At 57.4% G+C, this 27,615-nt stretch overlaps 2 protein-coding genes across 2 annotated transcripts; one reads left to right on the top strand and one right to left on the bottom strand.

Annotated features, from left to right (window-relative positions):
- The first annotated feature begins 1,255 nt into the window (after window positions 1–1,255).
- On the top strand, window positions 1,256–4,195 carry LOC124993387 (trefoil factor 3-like). The gene is made up of 3 exons (XM_047565188.1): window positions 1,256–1,574; window positions 2,753–2,899; window positions 4,027–4,195. The coding sequence occupies exons 1-3, from the start codon at window positions 1,493–1,495 to the stop codon at window positions 4,038–4,040; spliced, it is 243 nt and encodes an 80-aa protein (XP_047421144.1). The 5' UTR covers window positions 1,256–1,492; the 3' UTR covers window positions 4,041–4,195.
- A 3,009-nt stretch (window positions 4,196–7,204) lies between these two features.
- On the bottom strand, window positions 7,205–10,070 carry LOC124993398 (trefoil factor 3-like). The gene is made up of 3 exons (XM_047565207.1): window positions 9,845–10,070; window positions 8,485–8,631; window positions 7,205–7,373 (listed from the first exon to the last, which is right to left on the bottom strand). The coding sequence occupies exons 1-3, from the start codon at window positions 9,924–9,926 to the stop codon at window positions 7,360–7,362; spliced, it is 243 nt and encodes an 80-aa protein (XP_047421163.1). The 5' UTR covers window positions 9,927–10,070; the 3' UTR covers window positions 7,205–7,359.
- Between the last annotated feature and the right edge of the window lie 17,545 nt (window positions 10,071–27,615).

Below are 27,615 nucleotides of genomic sequence, written 5' to 3'. Positions count from 1 at the left end.
TCAGTCCACTCGTGCCAGGCGGCACGTCCCCATGCCCAGTGAGCACACAGCCTGGCTCCCACGGGCCCTGCGGTGAAGGATGGCCCTGCGGGTCCCCTGCCCGCCAACACCCCACCCCAGATGAGCCCTCAGTCCGTAGGCCCGTGTGCTGGGCTGCCACACAGAATGTGCCCGGAGGGTTTCCAGCTGCAGTCCCTGCAGGGGCTAGAGTGACATCACACACCACAGCAAAGACTCAGGGGGCACGGCGGTCACAGGCTCTCAAGGGCCTGGGAGCGAGATCCGCCCCTGCTCCCCACCAGCCGCCTCTGCCTGGGAGATGGGGTTTGCAACCCGGGTCCTGCAGAGCTAGGTGACGGCTGCTGCAGGAGGGACTGCCAGCGTCAGGCGTGTTCCTCAAGTTAAGTAATCTGCAGCTCATCCAGGTAAGCGAGTTTCCAGGGTGGAGCATTTCTATCTGAGGAGGAGGAGGAGGAGGAGGAAGAGGAGGAGGAGGAGGAGGAGGAGGAGGCGGAGGAGGAGGAGGAGGAGGCGGAGGAGGAGGGGGGGGGAGCCAAAGGAAGAAGAAGAGGAAGAAGAAGGAAGAAAAGAAAAGGGAAGAGAAAGGAGAAACACGCTGGGCAAAGAGGTACATCTGTGTTGTGCTTGGGCTGGCGCGGTGGTGCTCGCCCGCAATCCCAGCGGCCGGGGAGGCGGAGGTGGAGGCGGGGGGCTCGCCAGTTTGAAGCCAGCCTCGGCAACAGCGAGGAACTAAGCCCCTCGGCCAGACCCCACCCCCAAATTTAAAAATACAAACGACAGGGCCGGGGACGTGGCTCAGTGGTCCAGTGCCCCCGAGTTCAATCCCCCGCACCCCCCACCAAACGTGCTTGGCAACAGAGACCTCTGGGGTTAGAAATGAATGTCTCTGTGCAGGAGGGGTCTCTGGTATTATTGTGTTTTGTAACTTTTATTTTATGTGCTCCAATTAGTTGCACCTGACAGTAGAAGGCATTTATACGCTTTGAAAGCCGTACAGAGAAAGAATGTGCACGTTGCAGGAGTCGCGAGAGGGACGTGGGGACCCGACTCAGCTGCTGCGTGCCCTCCGGCTCCCGGATTAAGGGGCCTGTGGGCGAGCAGGCCCTTCTGCTCGGCTCCCGGCTGGGCGGCTGAGGCTGACAGCTGAATGTCGGGGACCCGGTGCCGGTAGAGGGAGCCCTGCACCCCACGCTGAGCCCTCCTCCCCTCCTCCAGCAGAGATGCCACAAGCTGGCTCCGGACGGACGGATGAGCATCAGCCCGGGATCAGAGTCCACCGGCGCGGCCCCCCTCGGGACAGGGGCCCTCCGGTGCTTTGCGGTTGTGTGCAGGAGAAAGACGGGAGGAGCTGGAGCCCGGCAGAGCCCTCCCCGAGCAAACAGCCCAGCCCTGAGCACACAAGGGGGTATAAACGGCCCTCCCGGAGCCCGGCACATCCTGTGTGTGGTCGGTCCTCAAGCACGCTGCTGTCATGGAGGCCAGAGCGCTTTGGCTGCTGCTGCTGGTCCTGGCCCTGGGGTCCTCTGGCTGGGCTCAGGAGTACATCGGCCTGTGTGAGTATCACTCTGGCCCCCTGGTGGCGGGGTGGGGGCGCCCAGCAGGGAGAGGCTTGCCGGCCAGGTGCCCTTCCGTGGGCTGGAGAGTGGGGAGAGCACACGCCTCTACTCCACGTGGAGGCAGGGCCGCCGCTGGTCAGACGCAGCCCCCTCCTGGCAGCAGCCCTCCGGAGAGGGCCTTATTGCCCCCGTGTCACGGTCGGGGAAGCCGAAGCTCAGAGAGTTGGCATCCCCAAGGCAGCCTCCCTCCCGGGCAGGGGCAGCCCCGGCGTGCACCCAGGCCCGCCCTGGGGCGGCTGCGCTCTGGGCGCGTCCCGCCGACACACGGACACGGTGAAGAGGCGCGGACGGTCAGGCCAGGACACTGCTCGCCGGGACAGCAGCCCCCGTGCCGCCGCGGCTGTGCCGCTCCAGCGGGCACGGGGCCACGCCCGAGGGCACCGGGTGTGGCTTCGCCAGGTTCCCAGCCCAGAGGGGGCGCAGGCAGCAGCTCCCAAGGTGGGCCGCCCATCAGGGTGCTGGTCAGCTCCTCCTGTGAGTGCCTCTCAGGGCGGGAGGCAGGCCCCGCAGGTGGCCAGCGGATGGCAAGGCGGCCCAGCTGGGAGGAGAGGCGCAGGCGGGAAGGCTGGGGGCTGGCGCGGGGCTTCCCCGTGAGCTCCACTTGCCCGGGAGGAGTCTGGCTGGTCGATGGCGCCAGGTGGATTCTCAGGCACAGCAGGCAGGCCTGCGGGACTCTGGGCGCTGCCGGCCTCAGGACCACCCGGAACCCGGGGCCCGGCGGGTGTAGAAGAGGTGGAAGCGGAGCTCCCGTGTGCTTCCCGTTCCTAGAAGAGGGGCCGGTGCCGCTGCTCAAACGAGGAAGGGAAGCCTTGTCCCGGGTCCAGGAGGGCCGGAGTCCCACAGGCCCTGCCGGCCGGAGGGTACCCTGACCTCCCGGCCAGGCGAAGGGAGCATGCCGAGAGAGAGCCCCGGGGCACACGCGGGGTTCCCGGGCCTGGCCTTTCCCGGCCCACCTGCCTTCTTTCTCTTGGAAAGAAAGCCCACCCTCCCGGGCGCGGGGCGGCGCCCTCTCGGAGCCCAGGTGGGCCGCAGAGAGGCCGCCGGCTCCCAAACCGAAGGGAAACACTGACCCCAGGCCCCGAGGGCTCTGGTGCTGACTGGTGTTTTCTGGGCAGCGGCAAGCCAGTGTGTCGTCCCACCCAAGGACAGGGTGGACTGCGGCTACCCCCAGATCACCGAGCGGGACTGCAACAACCGGGGCTGCTGCTTTGACTCCCGCACCCCAGGGGTGCCCTGGTGCTTCAAGCCTCTGCAAGAGACAGGTGAGAGCCAGCAGGGTGAGCCCAGGTGCCCGGGCCCGGGCCTGGGCTCGGGCAGGACAACCAACACTGTCACCGTCACCGTCACCGTCACCGTCTGTTGGTGGAGGCCTCGCATCAGGGCAGCTGCCAGCCTCCGGCTTATCCCGTTTGTCCCCTTTCTGTAAAATACAAAAGCGAACGCTCTCAAAGGTGTCCTAGGCTAAGGAATTGTGTAGAAGGAGCCAGATTAAAACCGTCCCACAGAGAGGCTCGGACACGGCGGACTCTGAGGGTCATTCTCTGCCCACCGAGCCTCTGGAGTCCCTGTCATCTGTGACTTGCTCACAGCAGCTGGTGGTCATGCTGGGCGTGGTGCCCTGGTGCCTCCCGAACCCCTCCATCCTGCCCCTCTGACCTCCTCCCTGGCCGGGACTGGGGTAGGGCTGGGGTGCGGGGCAGTCCCCCCACCCCGGGACTCCGCTCTGGGAGGGGTCACGTGCTTGTGCAAACAACAGATGGCCTGAGCACTGGTGGTTTGTCATCCTGGCCCCATCTGGGCCCCACCCCATCACATCTTGGGAGTGGCCGTCTGCTAAGAGCCATCTGGCATGCTCCTCTTCGCAGAAGAATGTACCTGCCGGAAGCACCTTCCGGAATCGGAGCCACAGGGGCCGGGCTTGCCCTTTGTGCCCGGGCAGCAAGGAGGGAGGCTGAGCCCCGGCCGCTCCCGGCTCTCACCAGGGATGGCGTCTGCCGTCCTCTGCACAGGGCTTCCCGTCCTGAGCAGAGCCGGGAGGGCGGTCTGGAGAAGGTTCAGAAGGTTCGAGGACAGCCAGGGAGCGCCCCTCGCCCCTGCTGGCTGTCCGCACTCCTGGCCCCCCGACCGGGACTCTGCGTCTTCTTCAAGTGCCGGCCAGTGGTCCTGCAAAGGCACACCTCTCTTCTCTCCTGCCCCGGTGACCTGGGTCCAGTCAGTTCCCTTAGCCACCCTTGACGGGAGAAGCAGCTGCCCTCACAGGCTGTGGGGATGCTCGGCCTTTCCCTGGGGACCCGGGGGAGGCTTCAGAGAGGCACTGCCCTTGGAATCCAGCTGGGGTGGGCGGGTAGAGATGGCAGGGCTCACCCAAATGCCTGTGCTTCGTCCCCAGAATGCACGTTCTGAAGCTCTGCTCGCAGCCGCCTGGGAAGGCGCCGCCTGTGGCCGCTGGCTGGCTGAGGGGGCCGCTCGTCACCACTTGGCCTGCCGCGGGCAAGCGGGCCCGCTGAACACTCACGTCCAGGGTCTGCTGTCCTAAGGAATAAAGCGCTCACGCTCGGCATGGGACCTGTCCTTGTGCTCATTGCTGCCTCCTTGTCTGGCTCCCTCCTCAGCAATCAAGGGCGGGTGGGCCGGCGAGCCGTCGGGCGTCTCCCGGGACAGGCCTGCCCCAGGCCCCCGCGGGCAGGCCACCCCGAGGAGCTGCCCAGCTGAGACCGCAACCCCGGTAGCTGCCCACGTGACGGGCGGCGAGGGGCCCCCAGGTCCCTTCAGCTCTGAAGAAACTTGTCATCTGTAAGGTCACGGGAAGCTCTGCGTGTCCTGGGTGCAGAGACAAGTCCGGGGGGTCCTCCTGCCAGCGAGCACTTTTTTTTTAAAAATGATTCTGCTCTCTTTTCCCCTCACACGTGTATGTAGGGTGGTGTCCCCTTCTACCGTCCTTCCCACCCCACCACCCCAGCCTCCCTCGCTCCCCTCGGCACAGGCCAGAGTTCCTTCATTCTTCCTTACGCACCCCCATTGTGGACAGATGGCTGCTTTTTGGTTCCTGTTGGCCAGTCATGTTTAACACCCAGGACACTTCAGATGGCCTTCTTTTGCTCTTTTATGAACACGGGTGCAGCTGTGTGAGTAGGTGAGCCAGTGTCACGCCCTCACGTCCCTGGCCGTGTCCCGGCCTCGGGGTGGGAGGCTGTTACCTGCCCTTCCTCGGGCGAAGGGGCCTCCAAGTCCCTTAAGTTCTGAAGAAACATGTCTTCTTAATGGTTTTTCTAAGTTATCACACAATCTTGCAGTTTGAGTTGGACTCTCAGACGTAATGTGTATAAGTGTCTTGGTGTGCCAAGAGTCCCATCTGGTTCCCAAATTTGTTGCTGAAAGCTTGGTCCTTGTCCCCAGTGCCAATCCAATAACAAGGACACAGTTTTGAGAAAAAGGAAAAAGGTTTATTGTTTTGCTAGCAAGGAGAAACACAGGAGACTCCTGTCCCTCAGGTTGGGGTCTGCCTCTCAGCAGGAAGTGTGCTTTTAAAGAGGTGACTCAGAGGCTACATTTCACGTGCTCTCTGCTGGAGTTGAAATTCCCGTGTTAAATTGGGAGATATTCATTTCTGAGACCCTCTGTGCCATCCCCAAAGTCTGGATCACTCTTCCCATGGTGGGTGTGTGCTCAGCACAGACAACTCTGCCCAGGTTGGGGAAGAAAGGTGATCCTGTTTCCCCTGAGATTAGGGAAGGGGAGAGACCAGGGAGGGGCAGGGAGAGAGGAAGAGAAAGAAAGGTGTCCATTTTAAAAATAAGTCTCAGTGGCAAAGCAGCAGGGGCTAATTCAAAGCATAAGGTGGACACTGTAACAGTTGCAAACTCAAGCTACCACATAGAGTGGTGAGAGAAACTTCTAGAACACACTAGGCCTTGTGTTATCTCAGCAAGGGACAAGTTTAGCTAGAGAGATGGAGCAGTTCTGTGTGGGGAGAAGGAGGGTTCTGCTCAGGGGCAGGTTCTGGGTGGTAACTGAGTTGCTGTCAAGGGAACAGCAGAAACACCAGAGACCAAGGCAGGGTGGAGCACAGGGTAGGAGGCATCTAGGTTCGGAGGCATCTAGGGTCCGAGTCAGGGAGGGCAGTGCCAGGAACAGCAAGGGATGCTCTGGAGACACAGGTGGACCCTTTCCCATGACAAAGGTCCTGCTGGAGGTGTGGGGGGTCGAGGGCACAGGCGGGTCAGCCTGGAAAGTAAACAGAGCTCAGTCTCCTGACCGGGCCCAGAGCCGCTGCCACACAGCAGCCTGGGGGCCTGAGACTGAGACCCCAGCGTGGGGGGCGGAGTTCACATTCCTCCAACTGTACTTGGGCTCAGCCTCAAAGGCTGGGTGATTCATGAGGAATGGGGGACAGGGCCCTGGAAAAAGATGACCGGGCAAGAACTGACGGACATCAGGGTCCGCCCCGAGTGCAAAGCCGGGTTTAGTATACACCCAGGTCCTAGGTTTGCTGAGGGTCACTTTAGGTCAGGCAGGTGTCACCACAGACCATTAAAAAGGAACAGGAAGGCTTGGATTCAAAGACCAGGGCTTCCTGACATCATCCCTCTCAGTCGGGGTTTTGGACACAGTACCTAAACAGAGACCCCCATCTGTAATCCAAGGGTGGTTGGTGCCTCTTCCAGGGTGTGGGAGCTCTGGGCAGGCCAAGCCCAGGGTCAGAATGAAGGCTGCTGCCTAAGGGGCCAGAGTCCCTTCCCAGGGGGAGGAAACCAAGAAACCCCACCTCTGTGAGCAGACGTGATTTCTGGCCTTTGGGAAGTGAGGGCAGATGCCCCTTGAGGACAGTCCTCTTTGGGGAGGAGTGTTGGCAAAACCCAGGCACACCGGGGCGGTGCACCCCCAAAACTTCTCAAGGTAAATGCAGGCCAGGTGCCTAGGAGGAGCAGGTAACAGCCTCCCACCCCGAGGCCGGGACACGGCCAGGGACGTGAGGGCGTGACACTGGCTCACCTACTCACACAGCTGCACCCGTGTTCATAAAAGAGCAAAAGAAGGCCATCTGAAGTGTCCTGGGTGTTAAACATGACTGGCCAACAGGAACCAAAAAGCAGCCATCTGTCCACAATGGGGGTGCGTAAGGAAGAATGAAGGAACTCTGGCCTGTGCCGAGGGGAGCGAGGGAGGCTGGGGTGGTGGGGTGGGAAGGACGGTAGAAGGGGACACCACCCTACATACACGTGTGAGGGGAAAAGAGAGCAGAATCATTTTTAAAAAAAAAGTGCTCGCTGGCAGGAGGACCCCCCGGACTTGTCTCTGCACCCAGGACACGCAGAGCTTCCCGTGACCTTACAGATGACAAGTTTCTTCAGAGCTGAAGGGACCTGGGGGCCCCTCGCCGCCCGTCACGTGGGCAGCTACCGGGGTTGCGGTCTCAGCTGGGCAGCTCCTCGGGGTGGCCTGCCCGCGGGGGCCTGGGGCAGGCCTGTCCCGGGAGACGCCCGACGGCTCGCCGGCCCACCCGCCCTTGATTGCTGAGGAGGGAGCCAGACAAGGAGGCAGCAATGAGCACAAGGACAGGTCCCATGCCGAGCGTGAGCGCTTTATTCCTTAGGACAGCAGACCCTGGACGTGAGTGTTCAGCGGGCCCGCTTGCCCGCGGCAGGCCAAGTGGTGACGAGCGGCCCCCTCAGCCAGCCAGCGGCCACAGGCGGCGCCTTCCCAGGCGGCTGCGAGCAGAGCTTCAGAACGTGCATTCTGGGGACGAAGCACAGGCATTTGGGTGAGCCCTGCCATCTCTACCCGCCCACCCCAGCTGGATTCCAAGGGCAGTGCCTCTCTGAAGCCTCCCCCGGGTCCCCAGGGAAAGGCCGAGCATCCCCACAGCCTGTGAGGGCAGCTGCTTCTCCCGTCAAGGGTGGCTAAGGGAACTGACTGGACCCAGGTCACCGGGGCAGGAGAGGAGAGAGGTGTGCCTTTGCAGGACCACTGGCCGGCACTTGAAGAAGTCGCAGAGTCCCGGTCGGGGGGCCAGGAGTGCGGACAGCCAGCAGGGGCGAGGGGCGGCTCCCTGGCTGTCCTCCAACCTTCTCCAGAAGGTTCCCAGCTCTGCTCAGGACGGGAAGCCCTGTGCAGAGGACGGCAGACGCCATCCCTGGTGAGAGCCGGGAGCGGCCGGGGCTCAGCCTCCCTCCTTGCTGCCCGGGCACAAAGGGCAAGCCTGACCCCTGTGGCTCCGATTCCGGAAGGTGCTTCCGGCAGGTACATTCTTCTGCGAAGGGGAGCATGCCAGATGGCTCTTAGCAGACGGCCACTCCCAAGATGTGATGGGGTGGGGCCCAGATGGGGCCAGGATGACAAACCACCAGTGCTCAGGCCATCTGTTGTTTGCACAAGCACGTGACCCCTCCCAGAGCGGAGTCCCGGGGTCGGGGGACTGCCCCGCACCCCAGCCCTACCCCAGTCCCGGCCAGGGAGGAGGTCAGAGGGGCAGGATGGAGGGGTTCGGGAGGCACCAGGGCACCACGCCCAGCATGGCCACCAGCTGCTGTGAGCAAGTCACAGATGACAGGGACTCCAGAGGCTCGGTGGGCAGACAATGACCCTCAGAGTCCGCCTTGTCCGAGCCTCTCTGTGGGACGGTTTTAATCTGGCTCCTTCTACACAATTCCTTAGCCTAGGACACCTCTGAGAGCGTTCGCTTTTGTATTTTACAGAAAGGGGACAAACGGGACCAGCCGGAGGCCGGCAGCTGCCCTGATGCGAGGCCTCCACCAACAGACGGTGACGGTGACGGTGACAGTGCTGGTTGTCCTGCCCGAGCCCGGGCCCGGGCCCGGGCACCTGGGCTCACCCTGCTGGCTCTCACCTGTCTCTTGCAGAGGCTTGAAGCACCAGGGCACCCCTGGGGTGCGGGAGTCAAAGCAGCAGCCCCGGTTGTTGCAGTCCCGCTCGGTGATCTGGGGGTAGCCGCAGTCCACCCTGTCCTTGGGTGGGACGACACACTGGCTTGCCGCTGCCCAGAAAACACCAGTCAGCACCAGAGCCCTCGGGGCCTGGGGTCAGTGTTTCCCTTCGGTTTGGGAGCCGGCGGCCTCTCTGCGGCCCACCTGGGCTCCGAGAGGGCGCCGCCCCGCGCCCGGGAGGGTGGGCTTTCTTTCCAAGAGAAAGAAGGCAGGTGGGCCGGGAAAGGCCAGGCCCGGGAACCCCGCGTGTGCCCCGGGGCTCTCTCTCGGCATGCTCCCTTCGCCTGGCCGGGAGGTCAGGGTACCCTCCGGCCGGCAGGGCCTGTGGGACTCCGGCCCTCCTGGACCCGGGACAAGGCTCCCCTTCCTCGTTTGAGCAGCGGCACCGGCCCCTCTTCTAGGACCGGGAAGCACACAGGAGCTCCGCACGTCCCGAGGAAGGGCGGGCTGCGTGCTGGCCGCTTCCACCTCTTTTGCACCGGCCCGGCCCCGGGTTCTGGGTGGTCCTGAGGCCGGCAGCGCCCAGAGTCCCGCAGGCCTGCCTGCTGTGCCTGAGAATCCACCTGGCGCCATCGGCCAGCCAGACTCCTCCCGGGCAAGTGGAGCTCACGGGGAAGCCCCGCGCCAGCCCCCAGCCTTCCCGCCTGCGCCTCTCCTCCCAGCTGGGCCGCCTTGCCATCCGCTGGCCACCTGCGGGGCCTGCCTCCCGCCCTGAGAGGCACTCACAGGAGGAGCTGACCAGCACCCTGATGGGCGGCCCACCTTGGGAGCTGCTGCCTGCGCCCCCTCTGGGCTGGGAACCTGGCGAAGCCACACCCGGTGCCCTCGGGCGTGGCCCCGTGCCCGCTGGAGCGGCACAGCCGCGGCGGCACGGGGGCTGCTGTCCCGGCGAGCAGTGTCCTGGCCTGACCGTCCGCGCCTCTTCACCGTGTCCGTGTGTCGGCGGGACGCGCCCAGAGCGCAGCCGCCCCAGGGCGGGCCTGGGTGCACGCCGGGGCTGCCCCTGCCCGGGAGGGAGGCTGCCTTGGGGATGCCAACTCTCTGAGCTTCGGCTTCCCCGACCGTGACACGGGGGCAATAAGGCCCTCTCCGGAGGGCTGCTGCCAGGAGGGGGCTGCGTCTGACCAGCGGCGGCCCTGCCTCCACGTGGAGTAGAGGCGTGTGCTCTCCCCACTCTCCAGCCCACGGAAGGGCACCTGGCCGGCAAGCCTCTCCCTGCTGGGCGCCCCCACCCCGCCACCAGGGGGCCAGAGTGATACTCACACAGGCCGATGTATTCCTGAGCCCAGCCAGAGGACCCCAGGGCCAGGACCAGCAGCAGCAGCCAAAGCGCTCTGGCCTCCATGACAGCAGCGTGCTTGAGGACCGACCACACACAGGATGTGCCGGGCTCCGGGAGGGCCGTTTATACCCCCTTGTGTGCTCAGGGCTGGGCTGTTTGCTCGGGGAGGGCTCTGCCGGGCTCCAGCTCCTCCCGTCTTTCTCCTGCACACAACCGCAAAGCACCGGAGGGCCCCTGTCCGGAGGGGGGCCGCGCCGGTGGACTCTGATCCCGGGCTGATGCTCATCCGTCCGTCCGGAGCCAGCTTGTGGCATCTCTGCTGGAGGAGGGGAGGAGGGCTCAGCGTGGGGTGCAGGGCTCCCTCTACCGGCACCGGGTCCCCGACATTCAGCTGTCAGCCTCAGCCGCCCAGCCGGGAGCTGAGCAGAAGGGCCTGCTCGCCCATAGACCCCTTAATCTGGGAGCCGGAGGGCACTCAGCAGCTGAGTCGGGTCCCCACGTCCCTCTCGCGACGTGTGCAACGTGCACATTCTTTCTCTGTACGGCTTTCAAAGCATATAAATGCCTTCTACTGTCAGGTGCAACTAATTGGAGCACATAAAATAAAAGTTACAGAACACAATAATACCAGAGACCCCTCCTGCAACAGAGACATTCATTTCTAACCCCAGAGGTCTCTGTTGCCAAGCACGTTTGATGGGGGGTGCGGGGGATTGAACTCGGGGGCACTGGACCACTGAGCCACGTCCCGGCCCTGTGTTTGTATTTTTAAATTTGGGGGCGGGGTCTGGCGGAGGGGCTTAGTTCCTCGCTGTTGCCGAGGCTGGCTTCGAACTGGCGAGCCCCCCGCCTCCACCTCCGCCTCCCCGGCCGCTGGGATTGCCGGCGAGCGCCAAGCACCAGCCCAAGCACAACACAGATGTACCTCTTTGCCCAGCGTGTTTCTCCTTTCTCTTCCCTTTTCTTTTCTTCCTTCTTCTTCCTCTTCTTCTTCCTTTGGCTTCCCCCCTCCTCCTCCTCCTCCGCCGCCTCCTCCTCCTCCTCCTCCTCCTCAGATAGAAATGCTCCACCCTGGAAACTCGCTTACCTGGATGAGCTGCAGGTTACTTAACTTGAGGAACACGCCTGACGCTGGCAGTCTCTCCTGCAGCAGCCGTCACCTAGCTCTGCAGGACCCGGGTTGCAAACCCCAGCTCCCAGGCAGAGGCGGCTGGTGGGGAGCAGGGGCGGATCTCGCTCCCAGGCCCTTGAGAGCCTGTGACCGCCGTGCCCCCTGAGTCTTTGCTGTGGTGTGTGATGTCACTCTAGCCCCTGCAGGGACTGCAGCTGGAAACCCTCCGGGCACATTCTGTGTGGCAGCCCAGCACACGGGCCTACGGACTGAGGGCTCATCTGGGGTGGGGTGTTGGCGGGCAGGGGACCCGCAGGGCCATCCTTCACCGCAGGGCCCGTGGGAGCCAGGCTGTGCGCTCACTGGGCATGGGGACGTGCCGCCTGGCACGAGTGGACTGAGGTGACTGCCACGTCTGGCTTGCTCCTGCTTCGAAGGCCAGCGAGGAGGAGGACGAGAGCCAGCTGCATCTTCTCCTGAGCAGCTGCCTTCTGCAGAGGGTCAGCTGACCCGCTCGCCACCAGGTGACACGGCTAGGCTCTGACCGCTGCGGCGCAGGTGGGGGCGGGCAGGGGCGGGCAGAGCCAGGGGGACCCTCGGGCTCCTCAGAGGAGGGGGCTGGGCGGGGCCTGGAGCCGGGGGAGCTGGGGTTCCTGGGAGGAAGACGGCACCTGTGCTCCCCGCCTTCTGTTCTCACGAGCACCCTGCCCGGGGACCTCGGGCTTGGGCAGGGGCACCCCTCACCCTGCTTCCACTTCTGCACCCCTCCCTTCCTCCCTCGCTCCTGGGGAGGTCAAGTTCCAGGGATGGAGTAGAACCGGGGCAGTGCAGTTGAGCCCCGCTCCGACAGCTGGCTGCCTGGCCAGCCCGAGACCAGGGAAGCGAGCCCCGGCCTCTCTGCTCCCCCTCCCGTCCCTGCAGAGTCACCCGGCATGTGCAGGGGGGACTGTCCCATCTCCCACCACTCCCTTCCTTGCGTGCTGCTCTTAAGGGCAGGGCAGGGCAGGGCCGCCTGCAGGGGTTGGACAGGCAGGCAGCCTGGCCCTGGCGCTGGGGCTGCGAACTTCCCGCTCTGGAACTCGTGGTCACTGGTGCACGGGTAACAAGCACGGGCTGTGCGTGGACCAGGCACTCGGCCTGCAGACGCCGGGGCCTCGGGACACCGGGCAGAGCCCCTGACCCACGAGCCCACCGCCCGGTGACGAAGAACACGCTCGGGAGGATGAACTGCGGTGCAGAATGGCAAGAGCTGGCAGGACCCGGGATCTGCGTGGGCGCCGAGGGACGGAGAGGAGTTGGCCAGATGGGAGAGGGGCGAAGGGCACTGCAGACGAGGCCACAGCTGCCTGCCTGGCAGTTCTCCCTCTCGGGGCGTGGACGGGGTGGGATGCTCCAGGTCACCCCTCCGTGCTCTACTGCCGTCGCTCTCTGTTCCTGGACCCGGCAGAGCCAGGCAGAGGAGGAAGGTACCCAGTCAGAGCAACACCTGGAGCTCCACGGACCGGCCACCGCCCACTCTGCAGCCGCCCCGGGCATGACCCTCCTTCTGCATAGCGCTGCCTCTTGCCTCCCAGAGAGAGGCTTCCAGAGCTCCCCTGAGTACTCAGGACCAGACGTGCATGTTTCAGGAGACGCACACATCGGTCGCTCAGGGGAGCACCTGTCTCTTGGCACAGGGCCTATGGGACAGATGTCAGGCTAGGAACCGTGCAGATGGGGCACAACAACTGAGAAAGGGGGCCCCCTCACTCGGCCAGCGTCCTCCCACCTCACTCCGGGAAGACACATGAAGTCCAGAGACAGCAATGTCCAGCTCAGGGAATACCTGGCAGCAGACAAGGTTCCCAGGAGCAACCCAGAACAGAGATCAGCCGGAAAGTGCAGCTGCCAGTGCATGCTCCCGCCCCCCTCCACCCGCAAGGAACGCGGAACTGGGCTGGGGCCAGGGAGAGCCCAGGGGTAGAGCACAGGGGTCCCTTCCCGAACTGGAGCCTCCCAGGCTGGCTCCACGTTTCCTGGGCTCCCATCCCAGGTGCTGCTTGGGGGCTCCCCGGGGATTCCTTGGCTGTGCCTCCTCTGACTCTGGGCGGTGCTTCCCAAAACTCACCCATCACTCCTTGCCTTCCCAGAAACGTGGCAGTGTCTTTGGTTGCTGAGACGATGTCTCTTCGTGACTCAAGGGCCTCTCCTACGTTAGATCTAGGATGACGGACAGTTCTCCTGAGCTCCACAGCGCGGTCATGGCTCCCTGGACACCCTTGCTCAGCCTTCACTACAAACCCTGGGAGGCGGCAGGTCCTGATGGCTCATCGTGCTGCTTGCTAGAGGTTAGAATTCTCCAGAGGCTGAACCCAGACTCCTCTCGCCTCCAACTGCAGTGGCAGGTGCCAAACTCTCTTGGCGGTCCCACTGGGACATTTCTCACTAGACGTGAGACCGGAGAGAGTCACATCTCCCTTGGAGCAACATGGCCCCGGGAGGGACTCAGCACATCAACAGATCTCTCAAAAAATTCTCACATATCATTTTCTCCAAAATTCTCTTTCCTTGAGCCTTTTATAGCTTCAGTTAGGTGACATATTTAAGGTTCATCTAGCCATCAGTAGCCAGATCGTTTTGGACATTCTGAGTGTCACCCCACTGTGAAGTGTGGTGTCTACTGACATCTCAGCTAAGCCGCCACGCTGACGCCTCCCTGCACTGAGAATACGAGGAACAACCACAACAGAACCGTATTGACTCACTGGATTCTGCATTTAGACATGAAGCCCAAAGACAAAAGTTATAAATTTGATTTCCTGAGAGCCTCTAATGGGAACATTATGTGACAGACTCTGTGAAGGAGGCAAATATGTACACAGTTCCACCCCATGAGGGCTTCATAGTATAATGGAAAACTAGATATGGACACAAGTTATGTACTGTACTGAAGGAGCTGGAGAAGAGCTAGTAAGTGGAGAGAGGTTCCTGTTCATGGATGAGAAGACCACATGTTTTCTATGTTAACCTGGTTCCAGCAACTCCGCCGTTTTTAAGATTTCTTCAGATTTTCTTCAGTAACACGAATCATACACAGTTGATCGATATGATTCAATTGAATGTGAGGATATCCATGCATCAAGACTCACAGGTCAGAAAACCAGGCAAGCCAGGAACCAAGAGAAGACGCACGAAGCCATGCTCCTGGCAAAGGACCCTATGAAGGAGACAGAGCCAACTGAAAAGCAAATCAGAACAAAAACACCAAGAAAGGGAAAAGATGGTTTATAAACACAAATCGGAAATTCACTTTAGAGAAAACCTAAGCAACCAATAAGGATACTGAAAGAGACTTGACCTCACTGAAACTTGAGGAATCGCAAAATAAATGAACATTAAAACAGCACGTCACTTGCATCGAATTTCACAGATATCTTCACATGTCGACAAGAATGTGGACGAGCAGGAACTCTGATACAAAGCTGGCGAGGATGTGACTGAGAAATTGCTTTTGACGGGCATCTGGACGACATCTGATAATTAAAGAAACCCATACCGTTTCAAAAGGAGGAAGATGGCGATACTTCGCCTCGCGGCCTCTCCACAGGGGAATGAATTGATGGAATGTTATACACCTGTTAAAGTGAGAGAATCTGTTTTACTTTATTGACATGGATAAATTCCAAACCTAAATACGAGATATAAATTGAAACTGCAACGTGCCATTTCTGATTATCATTATTATTTCTTTTAAAATCGTTTCTTTTAATACCAGGGATGGAACGCAGAACCATATGGGCATATGGCTTAACCACTGAGCCATAGGCCCAACCCCTTTTTCCTTATATTTCATTTTGAGACGGGGTCTTACTAAATTGCTTAGGACCTCCCTAACATGATGAGGCCGGTCGAGAATTTCTGATTATCCTGCTTCAGCCTCCTGAGCCGATGGGGTTGTTACCGAAATGTCTGTCCTGGTAGCTGATGCCGACTGGATAAAGGAAAATATGGTTTTGAGAAAAGGGAAGTGAAATTGCATTGCTTTGCTAGCAAAGGAGAAACACAGGGACTCCTGTGCCCCGGGCTATGGTTCTGCCCATCGGCAGGAGCAGGGGCTTTTAAGGAGGTGACTCAGGGGCTGCATTCCACGTGATCCCTGCCGGAGTTGAAATGCACTTGTGAATTTGGGAGACAGTCATTCCTGAGACCTTCTGGTGCCATCCCCAAAGTCTGGATGACTTCGTCGTGTGGCGGGTGTGTGCTCAGCACAGACAACTCCGCCCAGGATGGGAGGAAAGGTGCTCCTGTTTCCCCTGAGACCAGGGGCAGCAGGGGAGAGGAAGAGAAGAAAGGTGTCCATCCTACACATAAGTTTCAGTGGCCGAGCAGCAGGGCTGATTCAGAGCGTCAAGTGGACACTGTTACCGTCGGGGCAAGATGTGGAGTGAGGAGGTCGGGGGCAGGGCCAGAGCAAAGGCGCATGGAGAGGGTCTTCTGTGAGGTCAGCTTCCTGCTCTGCCAAAGTGCTTGTGGACACGGGTTGGGGACCCAGTTGTGTTTCTTCTGCACTCATGCTCTTAAAGCAGGGATCCAACAGAAAAACTAAAACAGATGCATGAACATGGGCGCACCCATCCATAATAGCGAGGAGATTAGGAAAGGAGCAGATTCCAGAGACCATAAGAAGAGCAGGCCAGGGCTCCCCCACCAGACTCCCAGCTCTGGGCTCCTTCCCTCCAGAGAAGCCTATCTGTGGGGCCAGGGTCTCTGGTGGGGGCCTGGGTACCACTTGAGATGGCAGCAGACCTTGGCATCAACCATGTGGTGCTGGTCCTGCAGGAATGCAGCATGCTGGAGTTGGGGGGTCCACTGAGATTTCATGGAAATCTCATGGAGGCTCATGGGAGCCTCCACTGAGATTTCAAAGGACGGCCCGGGAGGCCAGAAAAAGTACAGCAGACTCGGGGTCTGTGTGGGCCCCACCTGAGAGGCGATGCCTGGATATGTGAGGAGGAAGCCGAAGCTGCCGTGGAGACCCCACGATTAGGAAATGCCATTGACCTAGGACATCACCACAGGAAAGCTGCAGGAACTGAGCACAGACAAGGGAACGGAAAGGCCATCTGGCTGCACCCAACGTGTCACAGGGATGCATCCAAACAAGCCCTTCGGGCAGGACGTGGTGATGCCATGTGTCCAGATGCCGGACACAGACCTGGAGGACCTGTTTGCACAGCTGGATTTCAGGCTCGCTTTGGTCCCCTCCCTTCTCTCCATGCCCCTGTTTTTCTGAATAGAAATGTTTACTCTGTACCTTTACAATTGGATTCTTATAAATCGCTTTTGATTTTTACAGGCGCTCATTATGTGAGCTTGCCCCGAGTCTCAGGGGAGACTTTGGACTTGACCTTTCGGGAAATCTTGGAACTGTTGAGACTCTGGGGACTCTTGGAAATGGACTACACGCATTTTGCATCGTGAGATTGTCATGAGGTTTTTCGGGGCCTGGATGGAATGTTATGGTTTGGATGTGAGGTATCCCCCAAAATCTCACGTGTGAGCCGATGCAAGGAGGTTCAGGGGAGAAATGACTGGGTTGTGAGCGTCCTCACCCAGTCAGTGCACTCATCCCCCATGGGGTTATGTGAATGGTAATTGAAGGCAGGCAGGGTGTGGCTAGAGGAGGTGGGTCATTGGGAGCGTGGTTTAGGGCATATATTTTGTATCTGGCCCGTGGAGTCTCTGTCTCTCTGCTTCCTGATCTTCATGTGAGCAGCTTCCCTCTACCACACTCTTCTGCCCTGATGTCCTGCCTCAGCTCAAGCACCGAGGAATGGAGCCGGCTGCCTGTGGACTGACACCTCTGAAACTGTGAGCCCCCAAATAAACTTTTCCTCCTCTAAAATTGTTCTTGTCAGGTCTTTTGGTCACAGCAGTGAAAAAGCTGGCTAAAGCAGATCTCGGGTCCCACTGAACCATGACTCCTACACAACAGCGCCACAGGTGTCCCCCGAAAGAGGGACCCGATGTTCCTAAGAAGCGGAACCAGACGCGCGGTACCAAGGGTCTTGGTGTGCACACCAGGGGACTCTGCAAATGGTCAAAGTTGTCACAACTTTCCCCAGTTCGGTTTCCTTTTCTCACATTGGATCAAGATGGAGCAACCTGTATTGTTCAGGGAGAGAATTCAGGAGTTAACCTGCAGCCAAAGGGGCTTTGGCAGCTGCTGGAAGGTCCCTCAGTCCCTCCCTTCCCTCACAGGAACAGCTCCTGTGGTTTGACCCCAGGCAAACTCACCAGTCTGCTAACTCTCCTGCAGTTGGCTCTCAAGAAGTTCACCAGCACCTCGCACCTCAGCTTGGAAGTGGGGTTCCTGGGGAGCCAGGCCTGCCCAAGAAAGCTGGGGCAGGGGCTGCTCTCGGGTCCCATGTGGGCCACCAAATTCATTACACTTGTTCTTTGTGCCCAACGCCAATCCAATAAGGAGGACATAGTTTTGAGAAAAAGGAAAAAGAAGGTTTATTGCTTTGGTAGGAAAGGAGAATCACAGGGGACTCCTGTCCCACAGGCTGGGTCTGCCCCCATCAGCAGGAATAGGGCATTTTTATAAAAGTGATGCCTTTTTGTAGTTGCGTGCTGAGGGGTCTGACCCATCAGGAGCTACGTTGAAGGTGCCAAAAACACTGCCTCTGGGCTGCAAGGACAGCAGGACACCAGAAGAATGGGTCATACACAGTTAAGTCTTTACACGCAGTGGTGGTGGTCTCAGCAGTTTTCTCAGCCTGGTCCCAGGTAGCCACGCATCATCTCACTGTGGTCATGGACACCAGACATGGGATGGAAAAACTCTCTAACGCTGCCTGAGCCGTAGATAAATGGGAAGAGAACCGACCTCTACCCTGCCTTCCAGTGCCTCTTGCCCATTGAGGGCATCGAGGCTGCTGGCCACAAGGCATGTGGCAGCAGGCTCTAGCACTGTCAGGTTACGTCCTGGGGACAGGAGTGGTCTCCCCCTTTAAGATCTGACAGGACCTCCCATTTGGCCAGGGGATATCCTTCACCAAGGCAAAGCAATTCTTGCTATTACAATGTCCCATCCAACTAAATGCCCGGGGAGACTCTCAGAATAAATAACTGTACCCAGAAAAGAACAAGCCAGGAACTAAGGCCAACTTGTGTTTTGTAGGCAGCCTCTGCAATGGAATCTCAAGGAAACCTAAAGAGAACAATGGAAAGGGCCTCCTCCACTGCATCACAATATGCTTAGTACAAGAAAAAGGCCCCAAAGGAGACTCTGGGTACAATGGATAGTGGGGAACCCACTTGAAGTTGATGGCATTGTGATAATGACAATGGGGACTGGTCAGGCTGAAAAGTATCCTGTGCTCCAACCCCTTGAGTGCCTCTTGGGAGAGAAAAGATTAATGCACAGTTTTTGTATATGGCAGTGTCTGAATCCTTTCTTGGGATGAAATTTGTTGTGTAAATTATGTGCATGAATAACATTCATATGCATTGTTTCAGAACATAGATTTATAAGAGGGTCTGAAACCAGAAAAATGATATAAGAAAGTAAAAGTTATGGGAATATATTTGGTTACAGAAAATTAGAAAGTAATGTTTCTGGATGAGAAAGTATTTTGTCTGGTAAATTAATATTCTCGTGCTAAAGTCCAAGATGAAAGAGGAATAAACTAAGGGTGTAAACAAGTCATAGAACATCTGTGTAAGTCACAGAAGGTTCATGGAAGGTAAATCTCAAAAAGGTTGCATGTGATTAAATTGGCTATAATTACACAGTTATTAAAATTTGAATGTACTGATATGAAACAAATTCTAAAATATTGGGATCTTCTCTTATCTGTCAAGATAATATAATATTCTTGTATCTGTTAGGGTTTATTACTCAGGGAAACTAACTCTTGAAGCAGAGTTTTTACCCATTTTAATGTCTTTTAAATGATTATTTTGTGACTGGTTAAATAAAGAACAGTTATTTTAGGTTGTCACAATATAGTTGACACCCTAAATATATGTCACTCTATCTATGTATACATGTGAGCAGTACATCTGTCTGAGCCTTGTCAAGGGTTATGTAAAAGTTTATAAAATGGAAGTTTACTTAGGTTTGCTGGCAAGGTAGTCAATAAGTGCTCTTCTTTATACCTTGTATCTGACATAGATGGGTCACATGCCTCATATCTGTTTGCTTTGAGAAGGTCAATTTCTGTTCATTAACACTTTTTCCTAAATGTAAATGAGATTTAAGGCTGTCCTTTGATTTTTTGCTACTACTGCTAACCCATGCAGACCTGTGGTTATTGTTACCACACACTATGAACTCTAAATTTTACTTTAAAATTAAACTTTGTTAAATGTAAATTTTAGGAGAGCACTTTACTAGGTTGGTGATATCCAAGCTAACATTGTCTGTAGCAATAGTATCCTTTAGATTTACACAGAAACAACAAATTTGGTTGGCATTTATTTATGTCATTTGATGTTTTATAACTGGATAAAGGTAACCTGTTGTCAATAAGTTATATACAAAGTTTTGTGTTACTCTTTACAGTGGAATAGGAATTTAAATATATTTTGGAGGTATTAGGAGAGCCTGATCTGTTTAAAAGTTGACCTTATAAAACATGGAAGAATTTTGCCACTTTTTCCATAAAAAGAAAGTTAAAAGCTCTCTTGTCCTTTGTTTGATTCATGTTTCTGATGTAATGTTGTGTTATGTTAATTGATATTCAAAGACTTGGGAAATAACATATGAGAATTTCATAGAATGATACTTTAAAAGGGAACAAACATCATATTGAGAAGTAAAACACTTATTCATATGTGTGAAGAGGCCAGCCTTACCTGAGTGAAGGCTCTCCTCTCTTCCAACTCCGTTTTACAATGGCTCTGAGGTGGACTTGAATTAAGCTTATTTAAAGTTGTGTACAAGGGATAGTTTTTTTTGTTGTTGTAAAGATTACTGTGGACTCAAAAAAATAGGAGATATAATATGTTACTAAGTAAAAGTTCAAATCATGTTTCTTGATTCATAGCTACTACACAAACTGAATGTGTTTTTGCTCTGTTAATTTCATTTTGTATTTTCCTTGTAAACTTTGTAACTGTTGCCTGTTGGTGTTTAGCAGAGGTACTGCTTCTAATAAAAAAAGCTGTGTGAATTTGAGATAAGTCATCACCTACAGGACAGACAGGTTATAAGTCTGACTTCCGGTACTAATACTGACCCCAACTAAATGGAAGGGGTAAAATTATAAACATAAATGTTAAAACCCATTACTCCCACTTCAAGACTGGTGATACTGACCTGCTGGATGTTTAAAACCAAAAACTTGGCCACCAAAGTCAAGGAAGTAAAAGGACCAAGGAAAAAGCAGCCAACATTTTGACCCTTGCCCTCAAGGTCAGCCAGGATCCAGAGAATGACAGGTCCCCTCTCTGGGCCTATCAGGATCTAAAGAATGACAGGTCCCCTCTCTGCAACTCTGGAGAGTCACCTGATCTGTTGATTAGGGAGTTTGAGAGGACCCTAGAGAACAGGAAGCCAACCAGTGCACATTCTGCAGAGAGAAGGGTCATTGACAGGGAAATGTCCCTGATGCTCTTGGGGGACTAATGTAGTCCTCAGGAAGTGAGTTAGTTCCCAAGAGAGTGGGTTGTTGCTGCCTCCCCGTGTGCTCTCTGCAGGAGCTTCTGCCTTTATCATCCTCCTCCATGTGGTCCCCACCAGAGCCCAGCAGATGCCCGTACCGTGCTCTTGGGTCTCCAGACTGTGAACCAAACTCCTTTCTTTTTAAGGGTCCTGCTTCAGGTATTTTGTTTCACAACAGAAAACAGACTCAGACAGGTCCATGATTCTCTGCTGTGTCCCCCACCCAAGATTAGAAAGTAAGGCCCCACCCTGTAGCCCAGGTGACCGCCCTCCAGACCCTCCAGCTGTGGTCCTCCAGTCGACCAGAGGGAGTCTCCAATGCAGGCCCTCCCTGCACCTCTTCTCCAGTTCCTGAGTCCTCTCTTCCTGTTGGCTCCTCCCCATGGACCATCTCTTCCTGGTGGTTCCTCCCCATGGGCTATTCAAGGAGGAGCCACCAGCACTGGTTGGGATGATGCACGGATGTGGATGACGCGGCAGGCCCCCGCGTGCTGGCCTGTGGTGCCTTGTGGCCTGTGCCCACGGCTGTCACTGCCTCTGAGGAGAGAACTGGGGCAGTGGCAGCCCCTCACTGGAAGGGCCCCTCCTTCCGGTCCCTGCTTCCTCCTCTCTCAGGAGGAAAACTGGTGTTCATGATCTACAGCAGAGGAATGGCTGCCACTGGGGACCCAAGCAAGTGCTCAGGAGGCCTAGAGGGCTGCTGGGTCCTCTTGTCCTAGAAGCTCATCACCCGGCAAGAATCAGGCTGCTGGAATCACACCCGCCTCCTGCACTTGGCCACAGGGCCCTGGCACCGTGGCCCCAGAAGCATGAGGACCCGAGGCTTCTGCAGCCTTGCCTTCTCAGCCCTTCCCTCCCTTGGAGCCCGAGGCCCAGGGGAGCCTCCTGGCCCCAGCCGCTGTCACCCTCACAGTCCCTGTGGCCACTGTCCACCTGGTCACTCGATGGTCCTGCCACTTTGTTCCTGCGGTGAGTGTGTGCTCAACGACAGATAACTGCCTGCTGATACTGGCCGTATGGGCGGGTGGGACCGAGTTCTGCGGTCCACAGAGCCGAAGAAGGAACAGCGGGAACAGCCAAGCATAGCAAGGGCTATTTAAGAAAGTGATAGAGGACAGCTCCCGAAGAGGAGGGGACTTTTGGAACTGAAGATCCTGCGGAAGGGGGCACCTTGCCTTTTCATAACCCTCGGAACTTCTCTCTTTCATTAATCGTTGTCTTTTTTCTTCCCCTTAGGTGCCTAGGAGCACGAACATCAAATTTTTTTGAAAAATAACCTCAGTGACTCTTTGTTCTTCCTTTGAAAACAATCGCCCCCTCTCGACCCTCGTTACTTTTACCCGTGTTGACTGCCCGATGTGAAAAACAGTTGTTAACTGATTTTCTCATTCCCAGACCCTTGTCGTTCGTACCCACGTTGACTACCTTGCCTTTCCCCTGTCTCACGGATTGGGGAAGAAAGGCGACCCTGTTTGCCTGAGATTGGGGAGGGGAGAGGTTAGAGAGGAGCAGGGAGCGAGGAGGAGAGAGAAGCATGTCTTGGAATGTAGCAGCAAGGGCTGTATTCAGGAGGGCCGTGGCCCCCAGCCATGGCGTCTCTGTCACCTGCTGGCTGCTCAGGATCTCATCAGAAGAGCTTGGGTGTGTCTCCCCAGGATGTGGGAAGACCCCAAAGTCAGCCTCACATGCTGAGCCACCTTCACCCCAAGCCCAGGTGCCACCTTCTGGTGACCCCTTCACCCAGGAGAACTGCCTACAGGTGGGGACAGGAGGGAGGAACTGACCTCCCATCTGGAACCCAAACCTCCGGCCCACAGCTCACGCTGTTCCTGCAGACCAGCCCCTGGCCACTTGCTCCACGCGTCCCGGAGCTCCTGCCACTGCGGGGTCGGCCACCCTGCCGCGGGTGCCTATTCAGAATTCACAGTGAGACCTAACCCCATTGTGGTGTTAAGACACGGGGACGTTGGGAGTGCACGGTGGCTCCGTCCTGTGGTGGAGTGGCCAGTGACTGGGGTGCTGGCCGAGGCCCTTCTGCCCTCCGCCTTCTTGCCAGGCCAGGACGTGGCACTGAGGCACCCTCTCTGAACAGAGAGCAGCCTTCTCCAGAGACTCTGCCCTGTGGGTGCCTTGCGTCTGGCTTTCCAGCCGCCACAATTGAGCAATGGATTTCTGTGGCTTCTGACTCGTGCAGTCCGTCACAGCAGCACAATAGGTAGGACACCCCCAACCCAGTAACTTCATCGACGCCCAAGTGGGAGGCTCGGACCTTGGAATCCTCAGAGCCACTTTCAAAGCATCTCAGGCCCCTGGTGGTTAATCAGTCTCATGCTGGGCCTGTGCAGCTGGACAGGAGCCTCTAGCACTCTCACGTGCAGGGCAGACACCCAGCGAGGAAGGGAGAAGGTCTGAGGGGTTCTCGCTGCCAGGACGATGGAGATGTGGTGCCCGCCCAGGGAGCCTGCGACAGACGCTGAACAATCAGAGCCTGCAGAGGCTCTGGGCCAAGAAGGCCAGAGACACCCGAGGAGAGCGGTCAGGGCAGGGACCTAGTCGGGTGCACTAAAGCTCTCCCCAGAGGCATGTCAGCTCCAGAGCACAGTGGCACTGCTGGCACAGCTGCAAGAGGAGTCAGGGCCAGGTGAGGGTGAGGAGGAGGCACCTGCCTCAGGCACAGACCACAGGTTCGACCACGGCCCAGTCAGTATCCAGAGGGGTGACATTTTAATGCAACTCTAAATAAGTTGAATTGCAAACTGCAGACTGTGGACTGGCCACCTGCTTTTATTTATTTTTTTAATTTTATTTTTGGTACTGGAGACTGAACCCAGGGGCACTTAACCACTGAACCACGTCCCCAGCCCTTTTTGTTTTTTATTTTCAGACGGGGTCTGGCTGAGTTGCTGAGGCTGGTCTTGAATTTGAGATTCTCCTGCCTCAGCCTCCTGAGCGACTGGGATTACCTGTTTTTTATAAATGAAGTTTTATTGGAATGAGAGTTAGGGTTTGGGTGAGTGGGGTGAAGCACACTTGTTCAAAAATAGGATTGGACCCTGTGTTAGAATTTTCGTATTTTGTTCATCATACTTTTTTTTTTTATTATTATTTATGATTTCTTTCTCTTGAAAGCTCTTGGCAGAAAATCAAGTGGAGTCACTTTGGTATTCAGTCAATTCCAGGACCTGCTGTCTCTCTGGGCGAACAGTCCATTAAAGGGTCTTAAAGGGTTGCCTCTGGGCCGGGGTGATGAGGTTGGCCTCCGCTTTTCCTAGGGTGCTGGGATGGAAGTGGGCTGGATCCCCATCTTTCTGCTTTTGATTCCTCACTTCCATGGGAACTTAGGGATACTTCCTGCCTCCCTCTGGGGCCCCAGGCAGGGTGTGTTAGGAGCAAGGACAGGGCACCCCAAGAGAGTTCCCTGAATATAGTGTTGGAGCAGACGGGGACCATTCTGCTATCTGGTGGACACAGCAGAAACTGCGCTCAAACCACCGAAGGACCAACCTTGCCCTCTCCTTGCGCCTTGGGTTACTGAGCTCCTTGCCAATCAGCAGGCTTGGCTTGTACCTCCCTCCTTGACAGAACACAGAACCCAACCACACCCCATCATGGGTTACCCCACCTCTGACAGCACTGGATCCTGAGCTGACCCCTTTCTCCCACCTCCCCAACGTCACTAGGGCAACCCCGAACCCACAACAATTCTGGCTGACCTCTCTCACTTGGCTGCCCCGAGGTGCGGTGGTCTGCCTTGCCGTCCATACGCCGGACTTGGCAGGCACAACACTCTGGTGGTCTCAGGTGGGCCACAGGTAGGCCGGAGCAGCTCCTGTCCTGCCTGTCTCCAAGCCTGTTCTGGGCTCCCTGGTCCCAATCTTGACCTGCTCTACGACTGGTTTGTGTGGCCAGGACTGGAGACATGTGTTCTAACCCAGTGGAGGCTGTACGAACCGGGCCATTTGGAAAGCTGGGGGTGTGTCTCTGAGTGTCCTACAAATGGGTCCTGGGATGGCAGGAGTCTGCGAAATGCAGGGTCCTCACAGGCCACTGCCTGCAGTCCACCCTGTAGGCTAGCTCTGGAGGGACACACCTGTCTGTGTGAGCCTGAAGGCCATTCTGTCCTGTATCCTAACACAAAGCTGCTTCTGCCTCTGTGGTCTTCTTGGTTTGAAAGTGCCTATTTTCCAGCGACACCTAGCACGTGCGACTGGGGAGCCTGTCTGTCTAGTTTGGAGCTTGGCTGAGCTGTTCCTTTCAAATACGAGACACCCCTAGTGGCCCATGAGCTGCCTGCTTGGCCTGCCTGGCTCCTGCCTCCGTGGTTGACCCTTCACTGTGATTAGGGCACCCCCATGCAGGGGCTTGGGCAGCAGGCTGTCTCTGGGCATCTGAGTGGCCCCTCTAGGTGGCCTAGAGCTTCCCTTTGCTGTGTGACTGAGGCCCTGCAGGGATCTGCCTCCTCCAGAGGTTGACAGTTCTCCCCGTCCTGCATCTTTAGGTTGAAGAGGCATCGTCAAGTATCGCAAAGGACCAGAGACCATCTGGGTTTCAGGTCCCTGTCAGCAGAATGGGGACAGTCACAGTTGCTGTCATGACCACCCAGCAAAGTGCTGGCTGAAAAGACTCCTCATGGCTGGGCACCTGGAGGCCAGACCCACCCACGCTCACGCCTGCTGCTGTCGGGGGAAGCGCTCCTCCTTTTTGAACTTGGGACTCCCTTTCTTTCTTAGGTTTTATTGTGTCTTAAAAACCCAGTGTGCTTCATGCTAAGTGAAAAAAGCCAGACTCAAAAGAGCAATGCCGTATGGTTTTATTCACATGAGATGCGCAGATCAGGCAGACCCACAGACGCAGAAGGCGGGCCCAGGCCCGGGCAGGCGAGGCTGGGAGAGGGTGTGATGAGCGGGTGTCCCTCCGGGAGGTGAGGCGTGGTGATGGCCTGCTGTGCGCTTCCTGGTGACCTCCACCTCTGTGAATGCTATCTCAAGGGCACCTGTGCACTTACACCTCTGCTGATCCGCCCACTTAGGTGATGTCTGGCTTCCTAGTTGGAGAACCGAGAGTTCACCTCCGAGGGCGTGCAGAACACCAGCATGTGGCTGGCTCACCCAGCCTCAATGCCGTCGGTCCTGCTGTGTGGCTTCGGAGGTGACCTCTCAAGCCCTTGAGCCTGGGAGGCCACACTCAGGGTGCCAGAATCATCTGCCACTTCTCTCTGGGCAGCTGTCCTTGCCCCACTTGACCTGGACCCTGCAGGTCTTCCCTTTCTGCTGCCCATCCCCCAGACCTGCCTCCCGGTGCCCTGCCCTGAGGGCAGGCTCCTGGCCCCTGTGGTGCCCGGCTCTGGAGGGCACCCTTGGACAGCTACAGGGTTTGGCCACTGCTGTGCTCCTCCCACAGCCCAGTCCTCACCAACCCGGGAATTAATGTGGGAGCAGTGGAGGTCCTATTTCCTCTGACCCCTGCACTCACGCACGGCACCCAGGGGAGGGAATCAGGAGAAGCAGGTCCTAGCGATCCCCAGGTCACAGAGCCAACGAGCAGCCAGGCTGCCAGGCCCTGGGGGATGAGCTGCCTTGGTCTTTTCAGAGCAGGGCAGCACTGAGCACAGGTCAGCATCACCACTTGCAGGGGACAGCAAAGGAAGGGAAATGGCAGGGGAATCCACCGTTCCTCAGAACACCACGGGCCCCACCTGCTTTACGTAAACCGTGATGTGCCAATTAAGAATCGATAGAAGGAAGACCTACAGAGCAGACGTGGGGCCAGAGGCAGGGAGGAGGACAGGGAAGGGAAGGACTGGGGACGGAAATAGAGCAGACCAAGTTAGGCGCACGCCTGAATATGTCAGAATGGACCCCGCCCTTGTGTATCACTGCAACGGGCTAAATAAACGCCAGCAGGCTCCTGGCTTCAAACAGGCGGCAGCCTCATGGGGAATCAGGTGCCCATGCACCTGCAACCCTGAGAGCCTGCCTGCAGGCGTCCCCTGGATGCCAGGGTGGGCCCTTCTGCATCAGAGATGGAGGGCTCAGGGCAGGGTTGCAGCGCCACCTGCAGGCCGCTCTTCTCTACGCCTCTGTCTCACATCTGCCTCTCCTTCCTTGGGTTTCCGGAAAGGCTTCTCAGCTTGAACTGCAGAGTGTAAGGACAGAAGAATGTTTGCTAATTTTCAGGTGGATTAAAGCATGGTTTATTGTAGAAACAACACAGTAGAGTCCCTCAGAAGGGGAATGTCTGCATGGATTCTGGAACATTCCAAGGATGGTGTTCCCACACCTCTTAAGGCCAGAATGGGCAGCACGGTGCCTGGTGGTCTGGCACATGGGCTGTGATGGGGTGGGCCAGGGTGGAGGACGCAGAGTGGGCGCCGTGCCTTCTGAGTGTGGCGGAGGGGAGGGAACAGGCTGTGTTCTGGTGTCACCTGGGTTGTCCTGTGGGCTGGTCCCGTGCACATGGGCAAGGCAGGCCCCATTGTCCATAAAAATATCTTCAGAAAAACCCAACCACGGGACCCTCAGATTCAGAGGTGTCCTGCATCTCCAGGGAAGATCCTGCTTTCCCTGTCCTGATCCTGCTGTCACCGACTTTCCATCAACCCCTGGTGTGCCTGGACCAGCCGCAGGCCCACCGCCAGGTCCCCGAAAACGGGAGACGATTTGGCAACTCCCCAGAATGGACGAGCCTGTGGTGTCCTCGGCACGCTCCCGTTTGGCAGTGTTCTCGGAGCTCCAGGGGCCCGCTGGGCACACTGCCCTGCTGGGATGAGGCAGGTGACGCAGAAGTGACAAGCCAGCGGGCAGCACCAGCAGGAAGGGCTTCGCCAGGTCTCCTTCAAGGAGACCTGGGGGAACTGAGGGCTGGCCCCAAGCAGGCCTCGAGGGCGGGGCCGCCCACCCGCTGGGCGGCATCTTGGCCTGCTCAGCTCCCATCAAGGGGAGAGACCTCAGGGGGGTCCCAGGTGTCCAGATGTCAGGTCCTGTAAAGTC

Source organism: Sciurus carolinensis, chromosome 9, assembly GCF_902686445.1.
Source record: "Sciurus carolinensis chromosome 9, mSciCar1.2, whole genome shotgun sequence".
NCBI lineage: Eukaryota > Metazoa > Chordata > Mammalia > Rodentia > Sciuridae > Sciurus > Sciurus carolinensis.
This window is presented reverse-complemented; position numbering and strand designations above follow the sequence as displayed.

What these genes read in the sequence shown, in the direction of transcription:
- LOC124993398 (XM_047565207.1), bottom strand. Translation starts at nt 9,926, where the DNA reads ATGGAGGCCAGAGCGCTTTGGCTGCTGCTGCTGGTCCTGGCCCTGGGG. An exon ending in TCAGGAATACATCGGCCTGT is followed by an intron (nt 8,632 to 9,844) that starts GTGAGTATCACT and finishes TTTTCTGGGCAG; the next exon opens with CGGCAAGCCAGTGTGTCGTC.
- LOC124993387 (XM_047565188.1), top strand. Translation starts at nt 1,493, where the DNA reads ATGGAGGCCAGAGCGCTTTGGCTGCTGCTGCTGGTCCTGGCCCTGGGG. An exon ending in TCAGGAGTACATCGGCCTGT is followed by an intron (nt 1,575 to 2,752) that starts GTGAGTATCACT and finishes TTTTCTGGGCAG; the next exon opens with CGGCAAGCCAGTGTGTCGTC.